This window comes from Miniopterus schreibersii (genome assembly GCF_964146895.1).
Source record: "Miniopterus schreibersii genome assembly, chromosome: 1".
Taxonomy (NCBI): Eukaryota; Metazoa; Chordata; class Mammalia; order Chiroptera; family Miniopteridae; genus Miniopterus; species Miniopterus schreibersii.
This window is the reverse complement of record NC_138101.1, coordinates 123,819,181-123,837,896: the sequence shown is the minus strand read 5'-3', so window position 1 is coordinate 123,837,896 and position 18,716 is coordinate 123,819,181. Positions and strand designations below refer to the sequence as shown.

The following is an 18,716-nucleotide window of genomic DNA, read 5'->3' as shown; positions in this document are numbered from 1 at the left end:
AGAACTTATATGAATATATGCATAACCCATGGACACAGACAACAGTGTGGTGAAGGTCTGGGGCTAGGGAGGGGGGTGGTTTGCAGGGTGGAGGGGATCAATGGGGGGGAAGGGGGATATCTGTAATACTTTCAAGAATAAAGATAAATTAAAACATAAATAAAATATTATTTAAAAAACTTTTTAATCCTCACCCAAGGATATATATTTTTTAAATATGTTTTTATTGATTTCAGAGAGAGGAAGGGAGAGAGAGAGATGGAAACATCAATGATGAGAGAGAGTCACTGATTGGCTGCCTCCTGCATGCCCCTTAGAGGGGATCAAGTCAGCAACCCAGGCATATGCCCTGACCAGGAATCAAATTGTGACCTCCAGGTTCATCGGTCAACACTCAAATACTGAGGGACACTGGCCAGTCAAGGATATTTTTTAATTGATTTTAAGAGAGAGAGAGAGAGAAAAACACTGAATGGGTGCCTCCTGTACGCACCCCATCCGAGGATCAAACCTGCAACCTAGGTATGTGCCATCACTGAGAACTGAACCTGGTCCAACCAACCAAGCCACCTGGCAAGGGCTAAAATATTAATTTTTTTAAAATAAAAGTATTGTTATAGAGATAGTCATGTCCCCAAAACAAGCTATTTAGTTTTTGTTCTTAAGACCTATGAGGATTTACTTTGTAGTTTTGAAAAAAATATAGGAAAACAGAAGGATATTTCAGGACTACTAACATCTGTTGATAAAATACAGCTATTCTTAAAGTTAACAGTATGGATAACACATTCAAACTTCACCTTCAGAAAATACTGTGTTAAATTGTTTGTATATTGAGTATATAAAATTGTATTCTTTGCTGAATTTTATGTCTTCTTAACAAATCAATCCAAGACCTGGGTTAGTTTTTTAGAAAAACACCCCTGGCACTATTAATAATAGCCCTAATTAAGATTAGAATGCCTAATAAAACTTCCTAATAGAGTCCTAGAAATAGGCACTATGTGTAGCAAACATATGTTACATAAATATTAAAAATTCTTCGAAATTGAATTAGTTAAAAATCATTGTGAGGCAAAGGCCTGCAGTAAGTTCTCTAAATACATCAAGTTTTACTTTCAGAACTTTGTGTGAAACTTTATTTTTGATAACTAAAAAGAAATAAGAAAGAAAAAGTGGGGTCATACTTCCTTTACTATTATAATCTTTTGAAGACGCAATAGTCTGATTAATAGCTTAAAGAAAACTAGAATATGGTTTGTATGGGAAATATCTTTAGTTCACTGAGAGCAAGATGTTTAGAAACTCTTCCCTTCAAAAAAATAGCTGGCCTCCAGATTAATTCAGAGAGATATATGATGCGATTCTTTTGAGTCTCAGGCTGGGAGGGTTATCAGGTAGATCTCTAAACTACTGACAAAACTTCTCAGGCATTTTATTATTCCTACTTTGAAATTCCACTCTTTTCAAGGTTCAGTAATCTCTCTACTCTGTCCAAAAATTAAGAGTTTTGATAATATTAAAATGTGTGCCACAGTAAAACATAAAACCCTACATTTTTTATTCACATATTTTAAGTGTAGTTATATAAAACTGGCAACTGTACGTAGTCATGTACTCAAAACCACAATCAAAATATTTAACAGATCATCACCATTAAAACCTTTCTTATCCCTATTTCCAGTTGATCCCCTTCCCTGACCCCAAGTAATCACTGATCTGCTTTGTCACTACAGTTTTGTCTCTTCTAGGATTTCCTACAGATGGTATAATAAAGAACGGTTATGTAGGCTTTTGTATTTGGCTTCTCTCATTTAGCATGTTTTTGAGAGTGAGTTATGGTTTTCACATATTAACATTTAATTCTTTTTTTATTGAGTACTAGTCCAATGAATATTCAATGAATAAATACATAACAATTTGATTATCCATTCACTGACTGATAGACATTTGGGTTGTTTTCAATTTTTAGCTATTGTGAATAATGTTCCATGAACTTTCTCACACAACTGTCTGAGGTAAATACCTAGGAATAGTCATTTGGTAAATATATGTTTCATTTTAAAAGATATTACCATATTTCTGTAGTATGGCTCTATCATTTTGTATTCCCATTAGTAATGTATGATATTTCCAATTGCTCCAACCCTCTTTAACACTTGGTATTGTCAGTGTTTTTAACATGAGCTGCTTTTATTATGTGTGTAGTGGTACCTCGTGGTTTTTATTTACGCTTCCTGATTACCAATAATGTTGATATCTTTTCATCTACATTTATTTATAAGAACTACAGTAAAAATTGTTCATTATAAAACAGAAATTTTCTGTTATTTTTCTTTGAGTAATTCAAATTCTGTAATAACCCAGCTACTAATCTCACCCATTGGCTCTTGTCCTCTACTCAGCTCCAATTCTTTAATCTGTCAGGCTAAAGTTCTTACTTATCCTCTAACAGAAAAGATGTGGAAGAGGTAAGCTGTGAAAATAAAGGATGGGTTTCTGCCTGGCCAGAGTATTCCATTGGCCAAATTTCATGTTTGATTTGTAAGAGAAAATGTGCCTAATTCAGACATGCAGAAATCCCTGCTCCAGTCTTGCAAGTTCCAGCCAACCTCAGGATGCAAAAACCATCCAACTGATATTTAAACTGGAAAGGATAATCACCTGCCGAAGGGCATCAAACAGCAGTGGAAACCAGAGTGAATCTGGCTCCTACAGTGGAACTCCTGAACTATGGGCCACTAGCTGCTCAGGCTCCTGATGGTCACTGCACTAACTGCAACAATGTTACCCTGCATTTCACGACTGAATTTCTTGCACTGAGACTAGTCATGTTATCATTGGGTTTGACCACACATGAACAGTCGCTGAAAAAGATAATTTACTGTATAAACACAGAATATTAGTGTACTGAAAAACAGGCCTAATAGCCAGTACACTTTACATTTTCCATAATACTTTGCCCAGGAAATCTATAAAAATCTAGGCTTTCTGAAAGACGATGAAAAAGGTTGAGTGCAGTAGTTCTGAACTATTTTTTTGGTTATCTATTTAAAAACTGCTGCAGGAAATGCTCTGATGCAAACGTACACAAAATCAAGAACCTCTTATTTTAATTTTTTTCTCCATTATTAAAGATAAGTAAAAAAATAATACTTAAATTCTATAAAATTAAATTCTAAACAGATTCTTTGGTGGCTTTTAAAAAATGCATTTAAGGAATACATTCCCTTGAGTAACTTTACCAGTAACCGTGGCAACTTCAGCAGAGAAAGCTTGTTGATTAAGACTGCTTGTTTCAGAATCTATGTGAAGCGTGGTCAGACTAGCCACTTCTTGCTCTTCAGCACTCTGATGATGACCAGAACCTGAATCCATATCAGCAGAGGACGCAATTCCAGTATCAGCTCCAAAGCCAAAATCTATAGGAAGAAGAAATATCAATCACAAAACAAAAATATTTACAAAAGAGACACAGCTACTTCAGCAAAATGATTAAACATTAACATTCCCCCTAAATCTATTCTATATATATACCACTCACACAAGTGTAAACAATGTTAATACTTGGAAGTTTATATTTAGAAACAATTTTTTAAACATTCTTATAGCTAACTATTAACAAAAAACGATAAAAGAAAGACAACCAGATATATCACTATTCTTATCCATGTTTTCTGATAGCTGGTAATATACTTACTGCTTTTCAAATGTTTTATCATCTCTAGTACAACTATATATAATAAAAATAGCGCATATATGGATAATAAAAATAATTTTTCCTTTAAATCATATTCCCAGTCTTGAGATTAGAGCAGTATATAACCCATAAGGGTGGCAAACATGTAATTCTCCAATGTATCTCCCAGTTCTTCACAAGGTTTTGACTTTCTGTTTTAAAATTTTGGTACCCTTTACTGACTGCCAAGTGTAATAAAGAATTACAGCAGAAAAGCTATACGGTAGTGATACAATACCAAATAATATCATTGATGTTATTTTAACATGAAGCAATTATTCAAGAAAAGTTCTGGGTACTGTAGCATTGAACATAATTGTACTGAACATACTGAAGTACTGAACATAACTACACAGTGGTTCCCAAATATGAGTATATAAAACAGTGCCAACTCATAACCATGACTACCTGTCCTTTATTTTAATATCAAGTCCATCCTAATTTTTTTCCTTTCTACATTTTAGGTCTTAAAATATTATTCCATTTTATGAAAACACAGTGAATTTTGTTTTCTTAAATGTCTTTAGTTTGGCAAAATAAAGTGGCACCAACTTGAAGTGATTCCCTAAAACTTCCTTTGGAATTTCACTGAAAAATGAAATAAAAATATGTGGAAACCCCTTGTCTAAGTAACATTACAGAGAAAGGTGATGGTCATGTGATTCACAGTCAGTCTAGAACAGAAAACAATCAACAAAAAACCAATAATGTTCAAATAGAAAAAGATACTTGCTGTCAAATTTTCGGCCATCATACTGGAAAGCACTGAAAGAATCCGAATGACTATCTGAGCTGATAAGATCACTGCTGCCTGCACTGGCAGGAGAAGTCCATTCTGAAGGTACACCTGGGTCATCAATAGGGCGCATTTGGTTCTGCTTGTTTAGAATATCAGGGAGGTCTTTGGGAATTTCAAGGCTGCCTGGACTACTTCCTCTTCTTGTCATAGTCTAAAAATTCAAGAAACATTTACCATTTTAAAAAAGTTCTTAAGTTCTCATTAAACATCTGAACTCTTTCATTTCTAAGAAAATTGAAGCAAGAGGGGGAAAACACAGTAATGGAGCAATTTACATTAACTGTAAATTAATGGAGCTGGGAGCTGGAGCCTGAACTACCATTGGTCTGCTTAAAGCAAAGACCCAAATATAAGATGGTGCTGGGCCTGAGACTCTTAAGCCTCAAAAGGATCCATAAAGTAAATATAAGTTAAGAGAGCATGAAGAGCAAAGTATTCAAATGGAAAACAGAGAAGCAGTAAGAATTGATAGTGAAGGGAGGAAAGAATGCCATTCTATAATGATGTCATTCTATAACTACAGTGATTCTATAAAGATGTCATTCTATAATGATTCCTATAATTTTTCCCACTCAAGAAAAAAACACCAAAAAACAACTAAGAAAGGGAAGGAAATGTAATGGACCTGCAGACTTTCATTAAAGATAAGTTGAGAAGGTAGAAAAGGATATAGGGGAAATAAATGGTGATGGAAATAAATTAATTAATTTTAAAAAAAGGACAAGTTGAAACCCAAATGGAATAAGACCATTCTAAAAGGCAATTTCACATATATTCATCTTGCCTTAACAATTAAGTATTATTAGGGATAAAATTGTTTCTATTTTCATTTTGCCATAATTCTAATACTCAAAATAAAGATAACTTTAAAATCTATTTCAAAGTTATCTGTAACTAAAAAGGGTTAAATTTGGAGGGAAGGCTGTTTTGAATAAAAATTTCCACATATGTATTATATATAGATGCACATAGGTCTATATCTTTTAGATTCTCTACCCTCCTCTCTAAAACCAAATAAATAAAATAAAATAACACTTACAGAGGCATTACCACTTCGAAGTCGTTCTGCTATAAATTCATCCATCAGATCAGGAACATTAGCATTGCTGCTGCCAATATCACTATTAAGAGGAGGCAGTTTGGGGCTCATGTCCTCTTTATTGACTAAAAATAAATAAATAACTATATATAGTAAGGAAAAACTTAACGGCATTTTCTAAATTTGAAATGAACAAGAACCACCCAAAACAAATTACCTATGCCATATCAATTATTTGCCAAACATGCATTTATAAATAATTTCTCTCCCTTTAGATTTAACTTTAAGAATTAGTAAATTGATATTTACTTTATTTAACTAAGCAAATTGTTAGTCAATCTTCAGTATAACCTTAAACAGCAAGAAAGCTTATAGATAAGCACTAGTTGGAGTTAGGTTAATATTGCCTATAAAGAAACTGGTATATTTATCTTTCTTTCTACCTCTATTCTTCTATTTAGCCTTAACTTATAATTCCATTTTTCTCAAAAGAATATTTGCAAGAAATATATCCTTTGAATCTAGCAAATTTTTTCAGTGGGACATAAATGCATTTAAATTTAGATATTTATAAATTAATTCTATAATTTTGACACATTTCTATTCACTACAAAATCTAATTTTATTGCTTTAATAAAAGATTTTCAAAAAGATTTTTTTCTAAAAAGAAAAGCCCAAAATAGTTGTCTTGATTTTTTTATCTTGATGTTTTAATGACTACATTCTGATTTACATTACCAAGAAAGTGTTAAACTTGGAAAATTAATTTATAGAAAATAAGATAATTATTTCACTATTATGCTGTTAAAAAGTTTATTTCTCTGCAATTAAAAGACAATCAGCACTGCTTATATTCCTAATTAACTACAAAGCATTTCAGGTTAAGAAAGTACACTGATCAAGAGCTCATTGTGAAATACCATTATCTTTATATTAATGGCCAGGCTTTGCTAAGCTGTCAAATACTGCCCTCAAGTGGCATTAATGGCTCAATGCAAGATGCATTCATTGTTAATCATGCTAACAAAACCATGTTAAACAAATGAAATCAAAACCTACCTTACTGCTGAAAGTTAATTTTCTATATCTGTAAAGTTATTTTAAATTTGAATCAAGATAAGACAGTTATCATAATCTTACTTTTTGTAATCTGTCCATAGAGGTTCCATATTTAAATCATGATTGGCCATCATGAAACCTTTATGTACATCTAAAATCTCAGAAAAGAGAAAGTAATGATAAGTGTTTCAAGGACATAATTTGCATTCTATACAAATGAATGCAAAACTAAAAACCTTTAGCTTGTTTGGAAATCACTTAAATAAAAATTAACTATATCCATTTCGAGATTTAAGATATAATTTCCTCTTCAATTAGTTAACCGAAAATGTTGGTGCTGATTGTAGGACCTTGATTTCCATTATGTTACATAATGTCAAAGTAAATTTCTACCAAGAAAAAAGATAAAACCAAATAAATCAGCAGTAAAAATAAATGAACTCAATGATATAGCTAGTGCCCTTTTAAATATAAACTATAGGGGGCAGGGGTGAAAGTATTCCAGCTCCTCAGAAAACTTAATTTCAAGGCTCATGTAGTACACAATCAGAAAAATATTTGATATAGGACAACCTTTGAAAGGTTATTAAAATTTTCCTGTATCTTCCTCTTTCCTATCTTGTTCAGCAGCAAAGAGGTTTAACTAAATGCCTTATAAGGGAAATTAGTAATTTAAATAAACATTTTATGCTGGGAAAAATACAGCTGGGAAAAGGCGCATGCATAACCGAACAGAGAGAAAGCAGTGACCATCCCAAAGCTTTTTGATTGCTTATAGCTTGCTTCAGTTGCATTAAGCCAAACTGGTGCTGTCTTTCTCCTTTTGCGCTCTGCACATTGTTAGTGCTCACCTGCAGCTTTCCTTCCAAAATAGCCCATTACATGACTGTACAGATCCCTCAGTGGAGCCTCTGGTGGCATTCTGTTCTGCCTCTGTGGGGAAACATTTGCCTTCGGCTTTGAAAGAGCATGTACAACAGTTTTATAAACGCCACCCAGGGAGCCCTGCGGTAGTCCTGCCTCATGACTTGATGATCTAAGAGTACTACGACTACCTAACTGATTACTTGCAATTCCTTCCTTTTGTAATACGGTGGAAATCTCTGTAGATTCCTTAATTGTTTTACTACTTACTGATGTTGTACTAATTGTATTGAGAGGTCTGTACACACCAGGTTTTACTAGCTCTGTAACACTATTTGAACTGGCATGGGGGTTGCTGGCGTTGCTATTGCTACTATTGAAGCCACTGAGCTTCCGCAGTCTCATCTTCCATGGAGCCTCTTTGCTTTCCAGAGGATTGTAAAACTGAACTGACTCAGTAGATGGTCTAAAAGTAACATGAACACTATTTCGTTTTTTAGTAGCAATTTTCATGATTTTGGCTCTATGAGTTACTGTTTCAGACAAGCTCCTTTTGGTTGGAGAAAGCTTGCTAGTGTTTGTAACATGAGGCATTCTACGGTTAACAGGTGCTTTTAGTGTGGTTTTCTTGGCATGCATAACATGAGGGGCAGGTTTTTTTTCATTAATTTGCATATCCATAACCTTTTCAACTAGTGTTATATCTACACAGGCATCTAATTCTGTGGCTGCTTGTCTATACAGATACTTCCTCTTTTCTTTATCACAAGGGCTACCTGAACTAGGTTCTGATGACTGTTTATCACTGTTTAGTTGCTTAGATTTTTCAGAAGTTTTTGTTCTCATAAAACTATCTAATTGATTAGATGCAATATTACTCATGAAGACAGATGAGTTTTGTTCTTTTTGAAACTGTATGTTTTCAGGAGTTCCAACAAAAGAGGAGATATTTTCTAATTTACTTTCTTGGTCTAAGTATTCTAATTTATCTAAGGATGACCTTTCATCCCTATTTACTGCAACAATCACTTCCTGAGAAGCTGCATTTTTACCTAACTCATTTTTACTGTGATTTTCCTGGTTTTCCTTAAAATATTCTTTCAGGGAGGAAAGAAGATCGTCATCTCCTTCAAGGTCAATGTACTGGATTTGTTCAAAAGCTGAATCTGCGAGTTCTACTGGATTTATTAAGTGACAAAGATGGTCATATATGCTATCACCAACTTCCAGAGAAGACTCTCTACTATGAGTATCAGTGATGTGGCTTTCAGTGGATCTAGTTATTGAAGAAGCCTCTGTGGAACTCTGCAAGCTTGGCGCATGACGGGATGAACTGTCAATGACAGGAACTGCACCTTTGGCTCGTTCAACAGTGAATGGTTCCAAGATGTCAGAAGTGCTGCTACTTCGAGGCAATGGCTGTTCCTCATTCAAAGCACCAAAAACTTCATTCCCAGTGTCTTCACTTTGTGAAAAATGTCTGACTCTACTTGGGCGGGGAAGTATTTGAGTATCATCAATATCTGTAAAAAAGAAAAATTACAGAGTAGAATGATATGAATATGAAAAATAAGTATTACTTTCAACCCTAATCATATGCTTAAAAATAAAAAAATTCTGACATTTTTTTGTAAGCTCAATGAAAGAAAATCTATTAAAAATACAAATCTGTTTTTAAATAATGATGGGCACAAGCCAATACAGCATGTAGTGTCAATGAATTAGAAAATTACCAGAATACATTTTAAAATGTTAACATGCATAGAGACAGTAAGGTGATGAAACATTTGGAAGTGCAGTTTAAGATAGAGCTGTGCCAATAAATCAAGCAATTCAAATTGCTATTCAGTTTTTCCTACTTATTTAAGTTCCAAGTAGAAAAACTAGATCTTAACATAGAAAGCTGATACAAATACACCACTGGAAAGTCTTATAAGGTCTCATAAATTCCTGTTTTCTTCCTTATCAGGCAAGAGCTTTCATCTTTTCTTCAAATATTGCCTATCTGTTTGATCACGTTACAAATGAAAATTTCCACCCTCCTCCTAAACCTCTCTTTGTCAGGACACTATTTATCTATTCTCTGAGGTGTTTTACTTTATCATAGCATTAACATCTATTCATCTCTATCAAATAAAATCAATACACTTAAAAAAAACTAATTGTACCTTTTCTTTTTTGATTCAAACACCATTTAATCCACTAGGAAGAAACCTTCTCTGCCTTTCACTGGCCTTTTCCATTAAATCACCATCAAACCTTAAAAACTGTACCTATGTTTTCTTACATCTTTTAAAAAGCACAGATTTTACAATAAAAGTGGACATTACAGATTGTCTACTTAAATCTCTTACTGAGGAAATTAAGGCCCAAAGAAGTGAAGCCATTTTCTCAAATATATAATCACAGTTTGAGAAGCAGTCTCAGTGTTCCATGTTACTGCACTGTTTCTGCTGCCTGAAGTGCTAAGTATATATGGTAAATCCTCAAAAATATTTATGAAATTAATTACAAAATAAAAATACTATTTAACTGTATAGATATAAACAAATTAGAAGTTTTAGAAGTAAAATACAATGTCTTTGAATCCACCATGGCCTTTATATTACCTAGAAATAACTAATTTTTTTTCAGAAGCCAGCAAAATAAAATGAGAAAGGACAAAGTCAGGAAGTCAGGTGCTGCTCTCATAAGGCTCGTACACAAAGGCAGAGTAGCAGAGCTACACATGCACAGTCCAAATGAGGAGCTTAGGTGCAGAGCAAGGCAGGTCTTGTCCAAGGTCACAAAGTAATTTACTGATGGTGCCAGGTGTAGAACTTAGTTTTCCTACTTTAGACTCTGTTTCCTCATTTATAAAATGGGGATTGAAATTCAAAACATTTTCAGGATTCATGCTATGGATGAAAGGAGGCTGGTCTTTTTGCTATTTCATTCACATCGTCCTCTTTGTATGAGGTCCAAAAGGAGCCACTTTATACCAAATTCAGATCAAGAGAAATTTGTATCATGCCAAGGTTCCATTATATTCCTGAAGAGAGACATTTAGACTCCCTACATAGGTCAAATATCAGCTAAATTTCTTTTATCATTGAGAATATAATACAAATTAAAAATGAAAGTTGGCTTTCTCCTTCATGCCCTCCACTTAGAAATTCTTCTGAAATGTAAAACATCTAAGAATCTTCACATTTATGCATGTATACTTATTATTTATTATTGCAGCAGGTAACTAATGCATACTTGTACATCTTGAATGTAAGTACTTTGGTTTGTTATATCTCTCATTATTGATAAGAACCTCTGCGTAGAAGACAGAGATTATATTCAAATTGCACAAAATATTCTAATAAGACTTAGCAAAGTTTATGACAAATACTGTGTAACTTTTCTATAAAAATTCTGAAGAATTTTGTAGTTGGAATTTTATTTTATCAGCTCCAAATTAAAAACCAAGGTCTCGTTATTAAAATTTAATGTTATGAGACTAGCAAATAAATGAACTGCAGAACAAAAGTAGTTTTAATTTTCAGTTTCTTTTATTGATATTTCACTCACTCTAAAGAAGCCAATAAAGATTACTACAAAGTTCTGTTTTTAGGAATTTCTTCCTAAACTCAGTCTTCACCTTGAATATTAGAAAATTTAACCATTTATTTTAGCCTAAGATTTTTCCTAAACTTGTAACCACATATGAATATCCAAAACCTTTATGCAAGTTTAAAAGAGGGCTTTAAAAAAATCAATATTTTTCTATCAATAATACCACGTTAAATAATTTAAATTTAAACAGAAAACTTTTTGAAAGTTTTAAGCTTTAAATATAAGTTCTTACATGAGCACATGACAATACTAATTGCATAAAATCAAAGAAAATAATTGCTAAACAGAAAACCAATGTCAGCACTTGCATAACTGACCCTAATAAGCCTTTAATTGAAATACAGTAAAACCTTGATACAATGGGCTAATTCCAGTGAGGGAGTGTCCGTTAAAGCCAGAAGCCTGTTATATATATAACAAAGTAGGTTTTCTGAATGCACGTGTTAAAAAATTGACAAATTAGTTAGTTTACCTGTTTTTATTTATGTAGACATGTTTGTGTAATTAAAATTAAGTATGTATAAAAAGTTCAATTTCACAGAAAAGTTTTCTAGATGTATTACAGTAATTTTAAATTTATACTGCATAGGTCTAGTAAATACGGGCATTCACCAGTCACTGACAGTAAACAAATGCACACGGCTGGGGAGGGGGCGGGGCCGGGGCGAGGCTTGGCACACAAGGGATCATTAGCCAGCAGGTGTTCAAACTGCTGCAGAAAGTCCTGCACTTGACAACAGAACCAATTACCATGCTCAGTGCGGTGTGATCTCGTGCTAATCACTCCACGAACATTGTTTACAAGTGGTGACTCTTGGATTTAAATATGTAGACTATAGCTGTAGATATGTAATATTTCTTTATGTTGGTGAAATTACTAGTGTTTTTTCCAACATATGGCCTAGTCGCTAAGATTTGTTAAAAATAACAGTGAACTAATAACAACAACAACAACAACAAAAATAACCTGTTAATTTAATTATAAGCAAATCTTGGTTAAAAGCATTTTAAAGTCAACAGGGAATTTTCACATATGACATACGGACCAGAAATTTTGTCTGTTAAATCTGAAGTCTGTTAAATAGAGGTCCACATAACCGAGGGTTTACTGAATAAATGAACTTCATGAAGAAGAAAAAGGCCAAATAATAGCTATACCATATATAGTCTTTTCTACATGCTAGGCATTGTTCTAAGAATTTTACATATATTAACTCATTTAATCCTCATAACAATTCTGTGAAGTAGGTGTTATTATACCCATTTTATAGATGAAAAAACTATTTAAGTGACCTGCCTCCAGTTATACAGAAAGTGGAAAGCTGGGATTAGAAGGAAAATATTAGTGCATGTACTTAATCTCTCAAATAATATTTATATATTTACAAAATAATTCATTAATTTTTTAAGTTGGTAAAAATTATATTATAAAGCAGCACAGTGAGTTATCTCCATAAAGATAAAAATCTTAGAAATCAAAACTAAGTGAAATACAAAATTTGTAAATTATACAGAAGAAAACAACTGATAGTTTGTTATTGGATTGTTTGAAAATAATGGTGGCATCAGGTTAAAACAAAAATGGCCTTCACAATAATTTAATTATGCTGCTTATATTTTACCTTAAAAAATAACAGCCTCTAAATTAAATTAGTTTAACCTAAGGTTTTAGTAACCACTGAGTGAGCAAAACAAGAAAAAATTCTGTTAATAAACTAAAAAATATTTTTGAACACTGAGAAAATGTTTCCTATAGAGTCTACAAAGTACTGGAAATGTCGGTTTTATCTTGGGTTTCCTTAATAATGTTTAACATTAAAATTTTCTGAATTAAAAAGTAGTTTGTTCTGAATATTCTGCTTCAAAAAAAACTTGGCTATTTCAAAAGAAGCTGCAAATTAAAGCATATTAGCTTCTAATGTGTAAAAAAATAATTCCTTACACTAGAATTTGTTTTGTATTTTCATAATATCCCCACTGCTTAAAATAGCTCGTCACATAGCAGGAGCTCAATAAACAATGGTAGAAGGAAACCATGTCTTTTATATTAAAATTAGTCGTCTCTAATTAGTAAAATATCAAATTAATTCCTCAGGAATAAAAAACTTAAGTTATAATACTTATATACCACTAGAAAATTTTAATAATTTCTAAAACAAGGTACAGAATCAAGTGCCAAAATCCCTTTTACCAAAGTTAAATTCTATTACCAGTTGATGATAATAGGTATCAGTAATAATACATATTTTTACAGCTCCTGAATTCATAAAATCATTTATATTAGTATATTGAAATTGATGCCACTCTGAAGCTCAAGATTTTTTTCTGCAACTGCCTAAGGGAAATGACAATGTCCTTTATGTAATTTTTGCCTATTTGGGCAACAATGGCAATGTACCTGCAAGGTAGGCAAGAACTGCAGAGCATCTATGTTTCCAATTTTACTAACAGACGCTAGTAAAAACTACATCTTCTTAAGACTAGGTGTTCAATCTGTAGGTAATTGAAAGCAGTACTTACATCACTGAAATCATGAAATGACTAAAAAGCAACAAACCAAGTTTAATGAATTTTAATTTTAGACCACTAAAATTTAAACCACTAAGCTATCTTTTACCCTTCTAATAATTTTCCCTGACTCTTAAAATTCTGGAAATAGACAAATGACCATTGATCATCTTTTATGATAAGAAAATTATACTGTTTAATTTGTTTATAAACATGTTATATAATGCCATGGTTAAGTTAGCTTCAGATTTTTCCTGAGATGCACTTAAAAAAAAATTAACAAATTGTTTCAGCAAAAAAATTCTAACTTCGAATTATGCTTGAACCAGCAGATTATAGGCAGAAAGCTGTGAAAGATTACTATCTCATATTGATAAGAAGAAAGAAGTTGCCCAGTCAGTGTGGCTCAGCGGTTGAGCATCAACCTATGATCCAGGAGATCGTGGTTTGATTCTGATCAGGGCACATGCCGGGGTTGAGGGCTCAATTCCCAGCTGGGGACGAGCAGGAGAAAGCCAATCAATGACTCTCATCATTGATGTTTCTCTCTCTCTCTCTCTCTCTCTCTCTCTCTCTCTCTCACCTCTCTCTCTCTCTCTCTCTCCCTCTCTCTCTCCCTCCCTCCCTCCTCTCTCTCTCCCTCCCTCCCTCCCTCTCCCTCTTCTCTGAAATCAATAAAAACATATTAAAAAAAAAAAGTTCTTTGTATAAAGAAGGGCCTACTTGTTTGATTAGAGATGAGAGGGCAAGTTCTCTTCCTGATCAGGCAGAATTTAGGAACAGATGGGATGTGAGAGATACCATCTTCTTTCTCCTAACACTCAAAAAATAGAAGTAGAAAGATATTTTGCTGTACAGAGCTCAATTCAAATAATGAAGCATGTTAATAACATTAGCAGTCTATGTAATATGGCCTGGACAGACTAGACTCTGAGGTAACAGCAACAAATATAGCAAACAAATTAGCAGTTTTGAAAACTAATTGAAAGAAAGTAGGTCTGCAAACTATTTCAGGGTGAGAAACCCACAGTACTTGATTAGAATACTATTTGCAAAAGTATAAACAAAGTCAGTTGTCCAACATGCTTATGTTCTTTTACATACCTTCTTTTATTAGAGTATTATTTTTGAAAGTAAAAGCTAGTTTGCATAAGAACAATTAGTGAGATTTCTGGCTTCTCTCTGTTTATTACCAAAATTAAAGACTGTTAGGCTGGGCTATCAAATGTGTAGAAGTAGAATCTAGTATGAGAGAAAGAACAGGGAGAGTGTGCTTGCCCAAACACCAGTATAACTTGTAGAGCTTTAAAAAATAATGTCAGGTGCTTGTGCAACCCCCAGATATAGTATCAAAACCTCAGGCAGGTGCCTGGAAAAAAATGCTTTTCAACATCAGGTGAGTTTGATGTTAAGAACTGACATAGCACCAATGTCCCTGAACTAGTCCCCAGAGCTTAAGAAAACCTCAAGGATAATCAGCTGTTCAATTAGTTCAGTCTGTAAAAGGCCGTAACAAACACATAGCATCACACTCACAATGTAGGGAGAATGGTCATCTAACCAAGAATCCTTGGCGAAAAAAAACAAAAGAGGAAGGAAAAAGGCTGGACAAAAATAGGGGTATTTTGAAAACTGGTGGCCCATTTTTTTAAATTTTAATATGTTAAAAAAGCAGGGAATTAAAAGGAGTTTCCTTTTACCCACAAAAGAATCCGAGAGTATCAGGTAAATACGTTCTGAAAAATTCTGCATCTAGCCAAAAGCCAGAGTCATTACCTATGGGTAGTTTCATAGTGTTTTTTTGTGTGTGTGAAATCATTATAAATATCTTAACTCCTTATCTTAGATGATGAACCCAGGATTTATTTTATTATGAGTTCAATTAATCCTGCTCAAATGAAACAGAAATATAAGACCGTGAAAAATATTTTTTATGTAGTTCATTTTCCGTATTTTCTCTGTACATTAAACTATTCTAAAGTAAAATTTATTCAAACCTTGGAAGAAAACACAAGCAAATTTATAGTTTGAAGATCTAAGACTCTGATTTCCTTTAAATTTAGCATTTAAAAAAATCTGTTCATAAAACTCCCCGTTCTTCCCCCCAATAAACCTAACACCTGATGAAGCAAACTCTAGGCTTCAATTTGCCTCCAAGAACTACAGGGACAATAAAAAAATCAAGTAATTCAGGTTTCTACTGTATAAGCTTATGTTAGAATAATCCTGACCAATTTTCACAAGGCTAGTATTTAAAATTACGAGATTAGTTTGATGTCTTCCAAATTTGTTCCCTCTGAGACCTTGGTGTTATAGGATGTCAATATGTGTACCTGGGAAAGTTCTCCATGATTAAATAAGTTTGAGAAATATTGAATTAAACAATTTTTTTAACAGGACTTCTGGGGGACTTTAATATATTGATGTACACTATAAATCTTTAACCCTTTATACACCTATTAACATCTCCTAGAAAAGGTCTTCAATTTATACATCAGCTTCAAAAATGCTGAATTCATCCACAAGTAAGTTCTCAGGAGAGTTTTTGCTGCTACTTTTTGTTTCTTGCCTCTTTGAAGTCCTAAGAAAAAAATGATTTTTACTCAACATAAAGTCTAACTATGCTTTTATATACTTTATACACACACACACACACACACACACACAAAACACTGGAGGCAATTGTTATTCAAGTTATCAATAAGGAAATGTTGGTTTGGAGGATTATGTGTATTTTTTCCTATACTTTCCCATATAATCCATATTTCCTAAAATTAATATTATTTTCATAATCAGATACAAATTTTGTTTTGATTTAGTGACTGGTGTCTCACTATTATCTAAATTTTTAAGTCTATCAAAGAAGGCATTTTATCACAAATGAGGAAATGAAAATAACACAAATAAAGCCGCCATTTCAAAAGTTCCTTTCAAACATTCTTCCTAAAAACACCTCCCCTATCAAATTATAAAAAGGTAATCTTTCTGAATTATGTATTGACAGCAAAGCAAGAGTGCTGAAACAGGAATTTATCCTGGTTAAGGAACAACATTAGAATATTTTCAAAGGAACAACCTCATCTTTATTTGAGCATTTTAATACTATTTTAGTACTTAACATGCATTTGACTATTTGACAAAATAGTACTTAAGTTTAAGGCAATAAATTTTGTAAAGCCCTTAAGACTCCAAGAAAAATAAATCTTCCTGACAGTTTGAAGATAGAATATTTAATCCAAGTAAACATTTAAGAATTAATGGTCAAACCTCAAAGTGGTTTGCATTAAGTGCTTTAAGTATATTTAAACAAAGCTTGAAGCAAAAAATATATCTAAAAGAAGTTTACAAATTAGGAGTTTCTTTTATCTGTATCTAATTTAGTTATAAGAACAGGGACATTGTTTTATTTGCCAGTTTAGATAACTAAATTATAATTCTATATAAGCAACCAAAATCAGTGCTACTTATATAGGAAGGAATAGTGCTTCCACGGAGCACTAAAGAGACAAAATAAACTAATTCTTTATTTGGAGGTAAGCATCAAATGTAACAAAAGTGTGGTTTATTCCATATTATTAAAATTCAAATTATTCCACTTATATATTCCCAATTTTACTATTTTGTGTACTAATAGCTTAAATTATTCAGGTAGCCTAATTTTACTGGTGTAAAATATATCCATTAATCATCAAATACTTACTGAGCATCCAGATTTAAATCTAAGGTCAAATTTTCTATTTTATTATTGTCATCAATAAAACTACACAATCAACTATTAATTTTATCATAAAATTCATCAGTAATTCATTATTTCTAATTGTTTATATTCTGGGTTCAAAAGTAATATTGAACACCTCTCAAAAATATCATAAAGAATATGCTGAAGTAACTTTCCCAATCAAGATATCCTCATCTAGAAAACACAAATGTATCACATCTGATAACTGAATAATTGAATATTTTATTTTCTCATTTTAAAACAAGCGAATACAAAAACAATTTTTAAAGCCAATACTAAGTTTTTTCACTTACAGTATTTCTAAAGAATACCAAACATGAGAATATCTGTGTATCTGCATCTATTTAAATCTTGGTTTGAGAGAAATCTCTGATCTTAATAGTACTGGAGATGGTGGGACTTCATCTGAAATATCATTCCCTTACATAAGCCTACAGTCCATTACGAACTGAAAGGGAGATAGGCTGTTTAAAAAAAAGGAAAAAAATCAGCAACCTCACCGTAAGTGGCAATGTACCCTAAAAAGAGAGAGAGGAAAGTACCCAAGAATGTACAAGTAACTTTCTCTGAACTAGTACATTCTGCATAGTAACCACATTCAACACAGGCTTGCTTTTTTCTAAAAGATACTGTATGATTTTATTCATTCAAAAATTTTTTTGAAAAGAAAAACTAATCAATAGTGATAAAAATTAAAAAGTGGCTGTGTGTGTGTGTATGTGTGTGTATGTGGGAGGAGTACTGATTTAAAGTGTCACTAGGGAATTTTAGGGGTAATGGAAACTTTCTATATTTTGTGGCGATGTGTAATAGTAATTCTCGAAACTCACTAAATTGAACCCAGGACCTATACATTTTAATATATGTTAATTAAACTTTATTAAAGAAACCATACCAGTAACTGGGGATCAAGAAGCTGGAACTGAAAAGCTGAGCAGGTTTTGAGGCTCCTTAGAAATTGAAGCTTCACGGAATGGCTTCTTTGGTTTAAAAATGAGTGAGTTCTTAGAATTCTACATACTACTATAAGCTAATATAAATACAAAGATTATAAAACAACTTTTAGATTATGTACTTTCCTTGATTTAAATTAACTCCCCTTGCTTACGTCCATTACCAAGATGACAGAGACTGCATTATTCACGATTTACCATAGTGTTAATGGAAACAATGGAAAATTAAAAGTCAAGGCTCTGTTAATCTTCCAAGTCATCTTTTGTGAAACATTATAATGACATAATTATACACTATTACATCTTTTAATCATCTGAGAAGAAAAAAATCAAACATAAACAGAAAAAAATTGGCCATTTACAACCAAAAATATTGGACATTGGCACAGCACTAAACTTAGCACTTCCAGAAT

At 32.7% G+C, this 18,716-nt stretch overlaps 1 protein-coding gene across 5 annotated transcripts in view; it reads right to left on the bottom strand.

Moving 5' to 3' along the window:
- RALGAPA1 (Ral GTPase activating protein catalytic subunit alpha 1) overlaps positions 1-18,716 on the bottom strand; it is a 246,382-nt gene that overhangs the window by 137,575 nt on the left and 90,091 nt on the right. For 3 of the 5 annotated variants that reach the window (XM_081146267.1, XM_081146266.1, XM_081146268.1), the window contains 4 exons: positions 7,488-9,023; positions 5,578-5,702; positions 4,473-4,689; positions 3,246-3,422 (listed from right to left, as the gene is read on the bottom strand). In XM_081146267.1, coding sequence (XP_081002393.1) covers positions 3,246-3,422; positions 4,473-4,689; positions 5,578-5,702; positions 7,488-9,023 — 2,055 coding nt within the window. The remainder of the gene's footprint in view (positions 1-3,245; positions 3,423-4,472; positions 4,690-5,577; positions 5,703-7,487; positions 9,024-18,716) is intronic. The other 2 variants (XM_081146269.1, XM_081146270.1) reach the window with 1 other exon arrangement.